Source organism: Carya illinoinensis, chromosome 1 (genome assembly GCF_018687715.1).
Source record: "Carya illinoinensis cultivar Pawnee chromosome 1, C.illinoinensisPawnee_v1, whole genome shotgun sequence".
NCBI lineage: Eukaryota > Viridiplantae > Streptophyta > Magnoliopsida > Fagales > Juglandaceae > Carya > Carya illinoinensis.
Genome location: NC_056752.1, coordinates 24,483,529 through 24,497,304, shown reverse-complemented (window position 1 = coordinate 24,497,304; position 13,776 = coordinate 24,483,529). Strand labels below are relative to the sequence as shown.

At 38.8% G+C, this 13,776-nt stretch overlaps 1 protein-coding gene across 1 annotated transcript; it reads left to right on the top strand.

Annotated features, from left to right (window-relative positions):
• Positions 1–1,984: 1,984 nt before the first annotated feature.
• Positions 1,985–2,542, top strand: LOC122276674 (glucan endo-1,3-beta-glucosidase 6-like). The gene has a single exon (XM_043086594.1). It carries the CDS (start codon positions 1,985–1,987, stop codon positions 2,540–2,542), a length of 558 nt encoding a protein of 185 aa, XP_042942528.1.
• Positions 2,543–13,776: the final 11,234 nt, after the last annotated feature.

The window sequence follows — 13,776 nt, the reverse complement described above, 5'->3', positions numbered from 1 at the left end:
TGGCTAGCTAGTGGAGTATTGACTGGCTTAGCATCTCCTATGTTGAAACGTTTGATCACCCATTCAACATATTTTTGTTGTGATATCCATAACCTTTTGGCTTTCCTATCACGAAAAATCTTCATGCCCAAAATCTTTATGGAGAAAGGCTATCTATACATCCATCTGTTTGAGTTCCAAGTTCAAGCTAGCTACCAATCTATGTACGAATCGAATTGAGGTGATTCTCACCACTGGTGAAAAGATTTCGTCAAAGTCGATTCCTTTGTTCTGTAGGAATCTTTTGACAACCAATTTGGCCTTGTACTTCACAAGTTTTCCCTGGCCATCTTTCTTCAGCTTGAACACCCACTTGTTCTTTAGGGCTTTCATTCCTTCAGGAAGCTTCACCAACTCACAGGTCTGATTTTTCTACAAAGAACTCATCTCTTCTTGCATAGCCTGCATCCATAGGCTTTATCAGCATCAGTTTGAACTTCCTAGAAGCTCTCTAGCTCCCCCTCATCAGTAAGCAGAATATACTCTGATTTTGGATATCTCCTCAATGGAATCAATTGGTGGCCTCTTGCCGATCTTCTTGGTTGAGCTTCATCAACCAAAGGAGGTTCCTCACCATCTAACCCGTGTGGTGGTACTCCAGCTTTTGGTAGAGAGGGTTCTTGCTCCCTGCTCGACACCTTGAGCTTCTTCTTCTGCTTCTGGATCTCGATCTTGCATATCCTAATTATCTATGGCGAACTGTAATGGTGCAGGATCTGGAGTATAGGAACTAAGCTCTCTTGATTTTGAGGAAGCTTTAGTTCCTATGTGCTGGTTTTCATTGAACACAATGTCCCTACTTTAAATAATTCTTTTTGTCACTGGATCCCATAACTTGTATTCAAACTCTTCATCTCCATATCCAACAAAGATACATGAAGTTGACTAGACATCAAGCTTCTATCTTAGCTCCTTGGATACGTGTGCAAAGACTTTGCACCCAAACACTCTTAGGTGAGAGTAAGAGACATCTCTTCTAGACTAGACTTTTTCAGGAATTTCAAAGTCTAGAGGTGCCAAAGGCGATCTGTTGATCAAGTAACAGGCAGCATAAACAGCATCACCCTAGAATGGTTTTGGTAACTTGGCCATACTAAGCATGCATCTTGTTCTTTCCATGATGGTCTAATTGATTCTTTTGCTACACCATTGTGTTGTGGGGTACGTGGGACCATCTTTTCATGTCAGATACCGCAATCAGTGTAGTATGCAGTGAACTCTTTAGAAATGTACTCTCTTCCATTGTTTGTTCGCAAACACTTCAACTTCTTTCCCGTCTTTCTTTCCATTAGGGCGTGGAAACTCTTGAAGTGCTCGAAGACCTGATCCTTTGTTTTCAAAAAATACACCCAGACCTTTCGTGAAACATCATCACTATATGTCACAAAATATCTATTACCTCCCAATGGCTCTTCTTCCATGGGACCACATATATTAGAGTGTACAAGACTCAACAACTCTTATCTCCTCTTGGTAAAGTAATGAAATGAGACTCTATGTTGTTTTCCAAACAACCAATAGTCACAAGGGTTCAACACAATGCATTTGGCAACTTTAGTGAGTGCCTTTTTCGCAAGCATATCCAACCCTTCCTCACTAATGTGTTCAAGTCTCTTATGCCATAGATTTGGTGATGCCTCTGCTTTCACTACGTTGAAGCTATCAGAATCAATCTTCACATGATTTTTGTACAATGTACCGCAAATGTGTTGATAAAGGGTTAGAATTGCATAATTAAGTTGTTTAAATGAGTGATTTATTTTATCAAATAAGGATTGAACACTTAATTATACATCAAAATTTTAACACTTAATGAAAAATTTATTGATGATAATATTTTGCACATCAAAGTCTCATATTTGCCCTTGAAATACTTAAACTATAATATCATTTCATTTGTATATTGTAGGGCATTTATGAAAGAAAAGAAAGAAGAGGGACCCCTATGAGACCTGTGACAGTCGATACATATCTATTTAGTTTGATTGATGAGGATGCTAAGAGTATCGATCCAGGAAATTTTGAACGCCACTGGGGGGTATTTACTTATTATGGGGTACCAAAATACCCACTTAACCTTGGTGCCACAAATTCAGGATCCTTGGTTCCGGCAAGAAATGTGGACTTCTTGGATCGCAAGTGGTGTGTGATGAAGCCATCGGCTAAACTTGATGACCCACAAGTACAACCAAGCGTGAGTTATGCCTGTGGACATGCTGATTGCACTAGCCTTGGCTATGGGACATCTTGCGGAAATTTGGATACTCGGGGGAACATCTCTTATGCATTTAACAGTTACTACCAGAGGAATAATCAACTTGATACTGCCTGCAAATTTCCCAACCTTTCGATGATCACTAAAACCGACCCCACGGTTGGAGATTGTAGATTTGGGATAATGATCGAACCATATTATGGAGGTGCAGAGAGGACACTTGGATGTCTCCAAATGCCACTGAGTTTGGTTTCTGGCCTTGGTCTCTTTTTGCTAACACTTCTGTGAATTAGGCCTCATGTTCCCGGGGCATTATTTTTCCTTTTTCTCATGTGCTTTGTAGCCCAGTGTAGTGGAAGCTAAGATTAGCAGCTGATAAACGGCAATGCACACACAGCAACCAGCTCACATGCAACACGCTGGACAAACTCACTAAGACATGCAGAAAACGTGGGACCAACAGCTCACACATACAGAAAACTTGGGAAGCATCATCACTCACGGATGGAAGGGAAACAAATCAACATTCACACGGACAGCACTCATTCACAATGCACATGCAGACCCTTGGACAGCTGAAGCAGAAAACATCACACATGCAGAAAAGTGACATGCAGACCGGATTCACACATGCAAAACCTGCAAAGCATTCGGACAGCAGGAAAAACACATGCACACATGCAGTAAAGTGCAGGCAATCATTCGGACAGCAGGAAAAACACATGCACACATGCAGTAAAGAAAGACTCATTCGGACATGCAGAACACATGCAGAACACAACAGCAGAAACACACTCACACATGCACGCATGACAGCAGACCATTCACACGGACAGCAGGAAAAACACATGCACATGCAATAAACCACACACTCATTCGGACAGCACTCCTACACTCACACGATGCAGCACATGGACAGCAAAAGAAAAGCATTCGGACACCATGCAGTGGACACATGTTTTGACAGCCAATCAAACCAGCACATGGACAGCACTCAAAAGAAACTCACACATGCAATGAACATAGCAACACATGGCTATAAAAGGAAAGAAAGCTGAAATGAAAGGGGAGTAGAGAAGGAGTTCGGAAGCTTAGTTTTAGGAGCTTTTAAGTTTTTTTTTTCTTTCTTTCATTTCATAGAGTAGCTTAGCTTAGATTTTTATTTTCTTTCATTTGTTTTCTTTTTTTGTTTAAGCTAAGAGTTGAGTAGTTTAGTTTGTATTTTTATTTTCTTTCTTTTGTTTTAGTTTTTGCGCAGCGAGTTTATCTTTCTTGCACTTTCTTTTTTTTTATTCGGCTACAGCAGTAGCTTAGCTTGGAGTTTATTACTTTCTTTCATTTTCATTCGGTGTTACAGCAGTTTTATTTTTATTTCATTTTCGTTTCAGACAGTATCTTTATTTTTATTCGGCTATTTCTTCGTTTTATTTTTCATGGTTGCTCTTCATTCTATTTTCTGCAATTTACGTTTCAGTTCTTATTTTAATATTTGTTCTCCTGCGGGAAGTGGCAACATCTTTAGGATTTATCTCATTCGGATATTTTCTCAGATTTTGTCATGACTCAACTTAGATTTATTTTTATCGCTAGAAGCATCATGTGTAACTAATTTTTAAAGCTTGGGTTGTGGAATGAAGCTTGATTTGTTTTGGATTTGATTGTTGATTTCACTATATTACTAGTCGGATTTAAATTAAAAATAGATTGCGGCTCTTGCTCTTGTTTTGTTGTTGACGTAAGGCACAACAAAAGCTTGAATGGAACGTGATTTGTTTTGGATTCTAGATCGATGCAATATTTTGTTGATAATTGTTGATTTCACTATGTTACTAGTCGGATTTAAATTGAAAATAGATTGCGGCTCTTGCTCTTGTTTTGTTGTTGACGTAAGGCACAACAAAAGCTTGAAAATTATCAAGGCTTCTCTCGATTGTTTGTTAATGTGTGTTCGGCTAGTAAAATAGAAAATCCCTTAGGAAAATATTGCAAAAACTTGAGCTTAACCTTTTTATCTTCCGTTTATCAATGCCTTGACTGGATTGTTAATCGAGAAAATTATCTAAAATCCAAAATAAAGAAAGTCTCAAACTCAACCCAAGTGTTCGTTAATTTGTTTGTTTTAGAAACTCTAATTTCAACTTCAATTATCTTCTTGCATTGCATTTGAATTTTATTTTCATCTCTCATACTTGATTCATTTGTTACTCACAAATCTCTTATTCACTCTGATAACCCATTGTCCCTGTGGAATATGATCCTGGACTTATCCTTGATACAACTTGACACTTCTACACTTGGAAGCACATTTCACCACGAGTCATGTGTCCTCAGGCGATAACCATGGCACCTTGTGATAGCTTCCAAGTGCCTTTGCTGAAGTAGCTATCATAGACCTGTTGATCAAGGGTTGTCCTAGAAATCAGGTTGAGTCGAAGATCAAGAGCGTGTTGAACATCCTTCAACACCATGGTGCAACCAATGTTGGTTTTGATCTGCACATCGCCAACTCCCATGATCTTCGAGAAACTAGCGTTTCCCATCTTTACCATACCAAAGTCTCTAACTTTGTACGTAGTGAAAAGTTGACCATGGGAAGTGACATGGTATGATGCTGCTGTGTCTACCACCCACTCAACATTGTGGCTTGCAACATGCAGACGTGTCTCGTCACTGATGGAGAGTACCGTCACATCTCCTGAAAGAGTGACTAAAGTTGCATCATCTTCTTTCTTCAGCTGACAGCTTTGACCTTGCTCCCTTTAAAATTTGTGGCAGTTCTTCCTCATGTGGCCTTCTCTACCACAATGGTAACACTTCAAGTTACCCTTCTGCTAGTTCCTACAATCGCTAGACCTTCCACGTGTCTGAGACTTCCCTCTATTTTTGCCTCTACCATTAGCTTGAGGCCTATCTCTACTCTCGATGACGAGGGCATGAGACTGATTCATGCTTGTTTCCTTCCATCTGGCCTCCTCATTGAACATAGCATCATTAATCATCGTCATGGTAAGTTTTCCAACTAGAGTAGAGTTACTCAAGGAGACAACCAGCATCTCCTATCTTGTAATGACCTGAGAAGTAGCAGGGCTTGTTCTTCAGGGCCAAAAATCAACTTGAAGAACCTGAGCTAATTAACTAGGTTTTGAAACTCGCTAGTGTGCTCGGCAATAGAGGTGTCGCTCTTCAACTCCAACTTAACAAGCCGTTTCATCAAGAGGGCCCTGTTTTGAGAAGTCTTCACTTGATACATATCCTTCAACTTCTTTCAGAGGGCATATGCATCTGTCTCTTGGGCCACGTGGTGAAAGACACTAGGATCTATCCATTGTTTAATCTAACCAATAGTCTTCTTTTTCATCTTTTTCCACACTTGATCTGTAACTTCATCTAGCTTCATCCCTTCATTTTCCAAGGGTCAGATAGATCTTTATAGTTCAAGAGATCCTCTATCCAATATTTCCAAAGACTGTGGTTTGAGGCAATCAGCTTTATCATGGCGCCTAATGCTGAATCCTCCATGAACTTAGACACATTCTAAGTTCAAAATGCAAGTACATTATCTTCAAGATGGAACCATGAAAAATGGACAATACGGTCGTGTTCAGAATGCCTAATTTTGTTGGGGATGAGCCTTGTTTCATCAAAACTGGCCTCAAATAGCACAAGATATGATGAGTAAGAACCCAAAACAGGATTTACGTCCTACGTGCAATGTGTGGGATGCATGAAAATGCATAGGCCTGTGCACGTCATGCGCCTTCTAACCTTGAGGTGCATGGGTGCGAGTAACGAGCATGTATCTCACGCGCCTTCAACCTTCGGTGCACGTGGGGGCATGTTGGTGCATGTACTTCACATGCTTCAGTCCTGGGATGCGCATGGGGGCGTGTGGCTCTCGAACTTTCCTTCCTTATACAAGCGCATGCAACGTGTGTGGAGAGTGGGATTACTCTCTATCCCTTTTGGGGGCGCATGCGTTGCCTTTTCAGCCTCTGGTTTACACCGTTAGTCTTGTTTCATTGAGACGAACGCTTTGCTCAAATTTTGAAACTAAGCAACATACTGGAATCAAGTTTTCTGAAAAGCTCCTCCCAATAACATGCTCTGATACCACTTGTTGGGGAAACCAAGACACACACACACAGTGACAAGAATTTAACGTGGTTCAGCAACACCCTATGTCCACAGAGAAAGAGCTTCACTATTAAATAGTGGAACATGGAAAATATTACAGAGGAGGAGGATCACAATCCACTCAACTCAACTCTCTTCTTTTTCTCAGAGCTCACCCTGACTCTCTCTCTCTCTCTTCAGCCCTTCACGTTGATCTTTATTGTGTTCAATTCCCCCCCCCCCCCACTACATCATTGCAAATGGTCTTCTTTTTTAGGAAAAATCACAAGGGACAAACAACCACAATATTTTACAAAGGGAGGGATTACAGTAGCAAATCTTGACAGATGACGAGCTACTTGCAACCGTCCTGGACCATTAGCTTTTTCTGGACGGTGGTAGCTGCAACTCTTGACTATCTATATGGGCATGGAACACCCAGTAGTGTGTATATCTATATATATATATTCATATGTGATGTAGTACTATGCAAGCATTGCATGCATTCATAATTTGGCTTAAGCTTTTGATAATTACCAATCTTGTGATTCATTGACATTATTATTTGAAAGGTATACACATTAAATCAGCAAATGGTACAAGTACCAATGAAGTTCATTTGATAATTCAAAAAGACGAGGGAAGGCAAAGCGATGCAGTAAAAACTAACAGAACATCAGGTACGTAGTTAAGCTAGGTTTTTGCTTGCAATAAGGATCATATATATTTTGCACGTAGAGGTTCATTTCTCTCAAGATCTTGTGGTGTGAATTACTAGCATAGCATAACTATTTTTCTTTTCGCACTGGCAACATGCAATGTGGACATGGTGATGTTTCCTTCATAAGTAGATCAAAAACAAAAATAAAATCAGGCAAAAAATGGTTCGTTAAGCTAATATTTAAAAATTTTCTATTTTTGGATTTCATGTGATATATGTTAAATTAAGTTTCACATGATTTTATACATTTTGAGTCTCTTCTCTATTCTCTCTTGAGAGAATAGAGGTTGTGTTGGTTCTTTTCTTCTAGTTTCCAAGTAGGGGCAGCGGAGGAAGTCGTAGCTAGAGATGGAGAATTTGCATGAGATGTGGCGCAAGTTGAAGTTGAGCGAAGAGGAAGACTTGGCTATTGACCTAGAAAATGCGTCAACCATTGAAGTCTAAAAGAAGGGGAAGAGATGTTTAATTGGTCAGATCTGTATTGATCTTTTGATAGGGATGAATGTTGTGGAAGCAACATTGGCAAAGTCTGAAGATTGAGTAAACCAACAATTTTCAAAGAAGTAGGGTCAAATGTTTTCATCATGACATTTGCAAACCATGCTGATAAAAATCGGGTGGAGGATGGAAGGTCTTTATTCTTCTACAATAATATTTTTGTGATTAATAGCTTTGATAGTATCATTCAACCAAGTATGATGAAGTTTGACAAAACGACATTATGGGTTCAGTTACATAACATGCCTTTGATTGGTATGAATAGAGAGTGTGGGGAGAAACTGGGTAGTTCATAGGGGGAGGTGGTGACAATAGAGGTTCATGACGATGATGTAGGGTGGGGAAGTTTCCAGAGGGTGAAGATCTTGTTGGACTTGTATAAACCTATTGCAAGAGGCAGAACCGTTACATTGAATGGGGGTGAAATTCTGGATCCCAATACAATATGAGAAAGTATTGAGATTTTGTTTCAAGTGTGGTAGATTTTTCATGCAGGAAAGGGTTGTCCAAATGCTACTCACGACAAAGAAGATTCAAAATAATTTGGGTCTTGGCTACGTGCTATTTCTAAGGGGAAGAAGAAGAAGGTATAACCTGGTGGGGAGCTCCAATTCCACTGAGAAGATGAGTAGAAAGGTGGCAAACAGTAACGAAAGAGACAAGGGTGATGCAGAGAATGAAGAATTCTTTCAGCGAGGAACACCATGTCAAAGTCAATTGTTGGTGAAAGCAGAGGTGAGATTTCAGGTGAAAATATCGAGAATGATAAGGATAAGGAAGAGCATGATTCGCAAGTAACGGTTACATTACCAAATGAGGAAGATATGGTTGTTAAGGGGATCGGGGGAGAGATGAAACCCTCAGTTTAAATACTGAATTTGTAACTGATAGAAATGAAGTCAATATTAGTCAAAGAAGGAAGGAGTGGTTCATTAGTGGGCTTGCCATCAATGGTCCAGCCTAGTCACATGAGATTTCAACCCATCATCTTTCATAGGCACAACAGACAAGACAAACAACATGCTTATGGAAGAAACATCTCACAACCCAGGAACATATGCTAAACCCTTCACTGAGATTATTGGAAGAAAAAGAACTATGGAGGAGAGAGGAGGGAGGCTATAACAGGTCAGACCAATAAGAAATGCAAGGTTAAAAAGAAGATTATGTCTAATACACGTGATTTGCAGGAAGTTGACAAAGGGAGGGGTAAGTGGCACACTTTGAGATCAGTAGAGGCTGGTTAATCCTTTTAAGTTGCAATTCCCTTGGACTTGGGAACCCAAGAGGAATTTGAGTCCTTCGTGACTAGGTGAGAAGGAAATATCCTACAGTTATGTTTCTACAAGAAACACGACTGCAAGCTAAAGTTATGGAAATATTGAAGTTTAGTATGGGATTTGATGTATGGCTGTTAGCAGTGAAGGTAGGAGTGGAGGTATTGCCTTGTTTTGGAGAAAGCATGTCAAGGTTTATGTTCTTAACTTTTATAAATAACACATACATGCTATGGTACAACTGGAGGATAGTAACGTGGAACCTTGGTTTTAAATAGCTAAAATATGCAATATTTCAGCTCAATCACACCCCCCAACTAGCTTTTTGCTAATCCTTGAGCAAAATAGTGAAAATTAATTGAGATGAACATTGCATAAAGCTCGAAATTCAAACAAAAGCAATCAAACATAATTCTGAATTCTCACAAAAGTGACACGTTACTACTTAACCCCCAGGGGCTATACCCACCAAGACTATCTCAACAATCTTTCACATAGAATTGAGGCAAATTTCTCAGAACTCAAATGTGTGTGTGGAGCTAAACTGGCCGTGTGTTCCTTATTCCTAGCCATGATTTGTCATAGGATTTTTCAACCTTAAGATTAATCATTGCTAATTCTAACTACCTAAAAGCCCAATGGACTAGCAGTTTTCACGCCAGCTCTGTTTTTAAAGGTTGAACACTCAACCCCCAAAGTCTTGGGTAACTGTTTCTAACCCTTTTACTTAGGAAAGTTCACTATGTCGCCTTTATTCCCTTTTTTTTCTTTTTTCTTTTTTGAATCTCTCTCGCTCTCTCTCTCTCTATTTTTTTAAGCATGGCTCGGTAGTCCTGCAGTTTACTTCTCCTGTGTTAAATTAGTGAATAGTAAATAAGGAACACTACAAGCGTAAGCATGTGCAAAATATCCTTCAAAATTTTGCCTTTCGTTCTACAAAAATCTTATCAAGTCTCATCTCAATAAGTATAGCATCCCGGTGTTTCAAGCTACACATCAACAAAATATGATGCATCAAAAAATCATGTTCTATGCTTAAGCTTGAAAATAAATCTTCACAAAATGATTCCGCTCAACTACTCCACCAAGATGCTCAAATTTCACAAAATACCATATATGTATCAATGCACATCATATTAATTTTTAATTTTTTTAATTTTTATTTTATTTTTAATTTTTTATCTGTGCACACACACTACCCCCAACTAGTGAGAGACATGGTCCTCAATGAATCGAACGAAAGAAAACAAAGTGCACAGAAATAAGCAAGCAAAACAACAACAAAAAATCAACATGAAATATAAAATCAAAGCAAAGTAACAAATAATAATAATAATAATAGAAAATTGCAAGTAAAGAAAACTGTAAAGAGAGAAAAATCAAAACACTTCCTTGGAATCTTGCACAAGCAAGATCTCTTCATATGGATCAAAGACCTTCAGAAATGACTTTAGACGTTGTCCGTTGACAGTGAAGCAATTTCCATTCTTCGGATTGACAATGTCTACCACGCCATGAGGATGAACCTTCTTTATAATGCACGGCCCACTCCATCGGGATTTCAATTTACCAGGAAAAATACGTAAGCGAGAGTTGTAAAGAAGAACTTCCTGGCTAAGTGTAAAATGCTTTGGATGAATTTTCTGATCATGTAAAATTTTCATGCGTTCCTTCACCAGCTAAGCGTTGTCATAAGCATTCCGACGAGCTTCATCCAATTTATTGATCTGCAATTTTCTCAACCCTGAAGTTTCATCAAGTGACATGCTAACATGTTTTATAGCCCAAAGAGCTCGATGCTGAATATCAACAGGTAAATGACAAGATTTACCATAAACTAATCAATAAGGAGACATCCCTAGATTTGTTTTAAAAGCTGTCCTATAAGCCCACAAAGCATCAAGAAGCTTAACTGACCAATCTTTCCTATTAGGATTGACAGTTTTCTCTAAAATGATTTTTATCTCTCTGTTTGCCAATTCTGTTTGCCCATTTGTCTAAGGGTGATAAGGGGTAGAAACTCGGTGTGTGATACCATAATTCTTCATGAGTGTAGAAAATGTTTTATTGCAAAAATGAGAACCCCCATCACTTATGATAACCTTGGGCATGCCAAAACGAGTAAACAGAGATTGCAAAAATTTTAGGACAACACGATGGTCATTTGTTTTGCAAGCGACGGCCTCCACTCATTTTGAAACATAATCCACAGCTAATACAATATATGTGTTTCCAAAGGAAACTGGAAAAGGTCACATGAAGTCTATTCCCCAATAATCAAAAATTTCTGAAGTAAGAATAGGGGAAAGAGACATCATGTCTCTTTTGTTAATGGATCCCAATTTTTGACAATGCTCACAAGCCTTACAAAAATTATAAGCATCTTTAAACATGGAAGACCAGTAAAAACCACTTTGCAAAATTTTAGCGACTGTTTCCTTTGCTGAAAAATGACACCACATGCACCCATATGACAAAATCTCAACACCAAAGAAAACTCATCATCAGGAATGCATCTTCGAATCAATTGGTCCGAACAATATTTGAAAAGATATGGATCATCAAAGTAAAAGTGTCGTACCTCAGAGAGAAATCGACGCTTATCTTGGGTGGACCATTCAGAAGGCATTCGCTTAGTCACCAAATAATTGACTATGTCAGCATACCAGGGAGCTCTATTAATCACAAACAGCTGCTCATCTGGGAAACTATCATCAAGAGGAAGGCTGACGTTTGAAGAGGTGGATGACGACAATCTAGAGAGGTGGTCAGCTACCACGTTTTCAACTCCTTTCTTGTCCTTAATGTTGATGTTGAACTCTTGAAGTAGTAGAATCCAGCAAATCAAGCGTTGTTTTGCATCTTTCTTAGCCAACAAATACTTAAGAGCAGAGTGGTCAGTGAAAATAGTAACCGGAGAACCAAGAATGTAAGTCTTAAATTTATCAAGTGCAAAAACCATTGCAAGCAATTCTTTTTCAATAGTGGTATAATTTGTCTGGGCATCATTCAAGGTTCTACTGGCATAATAAATCACAGAAGGTCTATTATCCACACGCTGCCCCAAAACCACTCCTAAGGCATAATCACTTGCATCTGTCATGATTTCAAAGGGAAGGTCCCACTGCGGGGGTTGCATAATAGGGGCAGTGGTAAGTGATTTTTTAAGGGTATCAAAAGTTTTTTGGCACTCATCAGTCCAAAAAAATTCAATATCATTTTGTAAAAGAGTGCACAAAGGTTTTGCAATAGAACTGAATCTTTCAATAACCGCCTATAAAAGCCAGCATGACCAAGAAAAGAACGAATATCCTTAACCATCCTAGAGATAGGAAGTTTAGATATTAATTCAATTTTTGTCTTGTCAACCTTTATACCTTCAGAAGAAACAATATGTCCCAAGACAATGCCCTCAGTAACCATAAATTGGCATTTCTCCCAATTAAGTAAAACATTTTTTTCCTCATATCTTTGGAAAATACGTGCCAAATTATGCAAACAACTATCAAAAGATTTCTCAAAAACAGAGAAATCATCCATGAATATTTCACAAATATCATCAATCATGTCAGAAAAAATACTCATCATGCATCTCTGAAAAGTAGTTGGAGCATTACACAAACCAAAAGGCATTCTGGTAAAAGCAAAGGTGCCAAAAGGACAGGTGAAAGTGGTTTTCTCCTGATCCTCAGGCGCTACAGCAATTTGATAATAACTAGAGTATCCATCCAAGAAGCAATAAAATGCATTACCAGCCACTCTTTCTAAAATTTGATCCAAGAATGGTAAAGGAAAATGATCCTTCCTACTAGCTGAATTAAGTTTTCTATAATCAATGCACATTCTCCAACCAGTAACCATTCTAGTTGGAATCAATTCATTTTTATCATTTTTTATAACAGTTAAACCAGATTTTTTTGGTACCACTTGAGTTGGACTTACCCACTTACTGTCTGAGATGGGGTAAATGATACCCACTGCGAGCAGCTTAAGCACTTCCTCTTTAACAACTTCCTTCATGGTAGGATTGAGCCTACGTTGAGCATCATGAACCGGTCTAGCATCATCTTCAAGATGGATTATGTGGGTACAAATAGCAACATCAATACCTTTGATGTCGGCTATTGTCCAATCAATTACACCCCGATGCTTTTTTAAGACTTCAATCAACTGGGCTTCATCCTTCTGATTTAACTTTGAGGAAATCACCACAGGAAAAGTGCCTTCTTCAGGACCAAGAGACACATACTTTAAACCTTGAGGAAATGGTTTCAGTTCCTACTGGGGAACTTCTTCCTCCGAGGATTTAAGTATGTCTGGTGGTGGTAGAGTTTCAAACTGGGGTTTCCATCTTGCGCCTGCAAATTGTACTTCAAGTGGTAAAGAAGAATCTGCAAAACAGTCCAAAAATTCAACATGGTCAGTTTTTTCATCAAGTAAAAATTCAGGTGTCTAAAAAATAGAATCATTATCAGAGAAAGGAAAAGTTGAGCAAATAAATTATGTTGGTGTCAAACTCTCCACAGCATTTAAATCACTTGTGTCATCAAAATGGGCTGGCATCTTGCAAGCATTGAAAACGTTCAATTCAAGTGCCATGTTCCCAAAAGTAAGCTTCAGAACTCCACTTCTACAATTAATCAAAGCATTTGATGTAGCTAGAAATGGTCTTCCAAGGATGACAGGAGCTTGGTAAATAGTGGAGGCTGGCTGCTGCATATCAAAAATTACAAAATCCACTGGGTAGTAAAATTTTTCCACCTGGACCAACACATCCTCTACAATACCACTCGGCTCCTTAACTGATATGTTAGCCAACTGTAGCATGATGGAGGTCTTTTTTAGCTCACCCAATCTCAACTGCTCATACACTAAGAATGGTAGCAAGTTCACACTACTCCCCAAATCAAGTA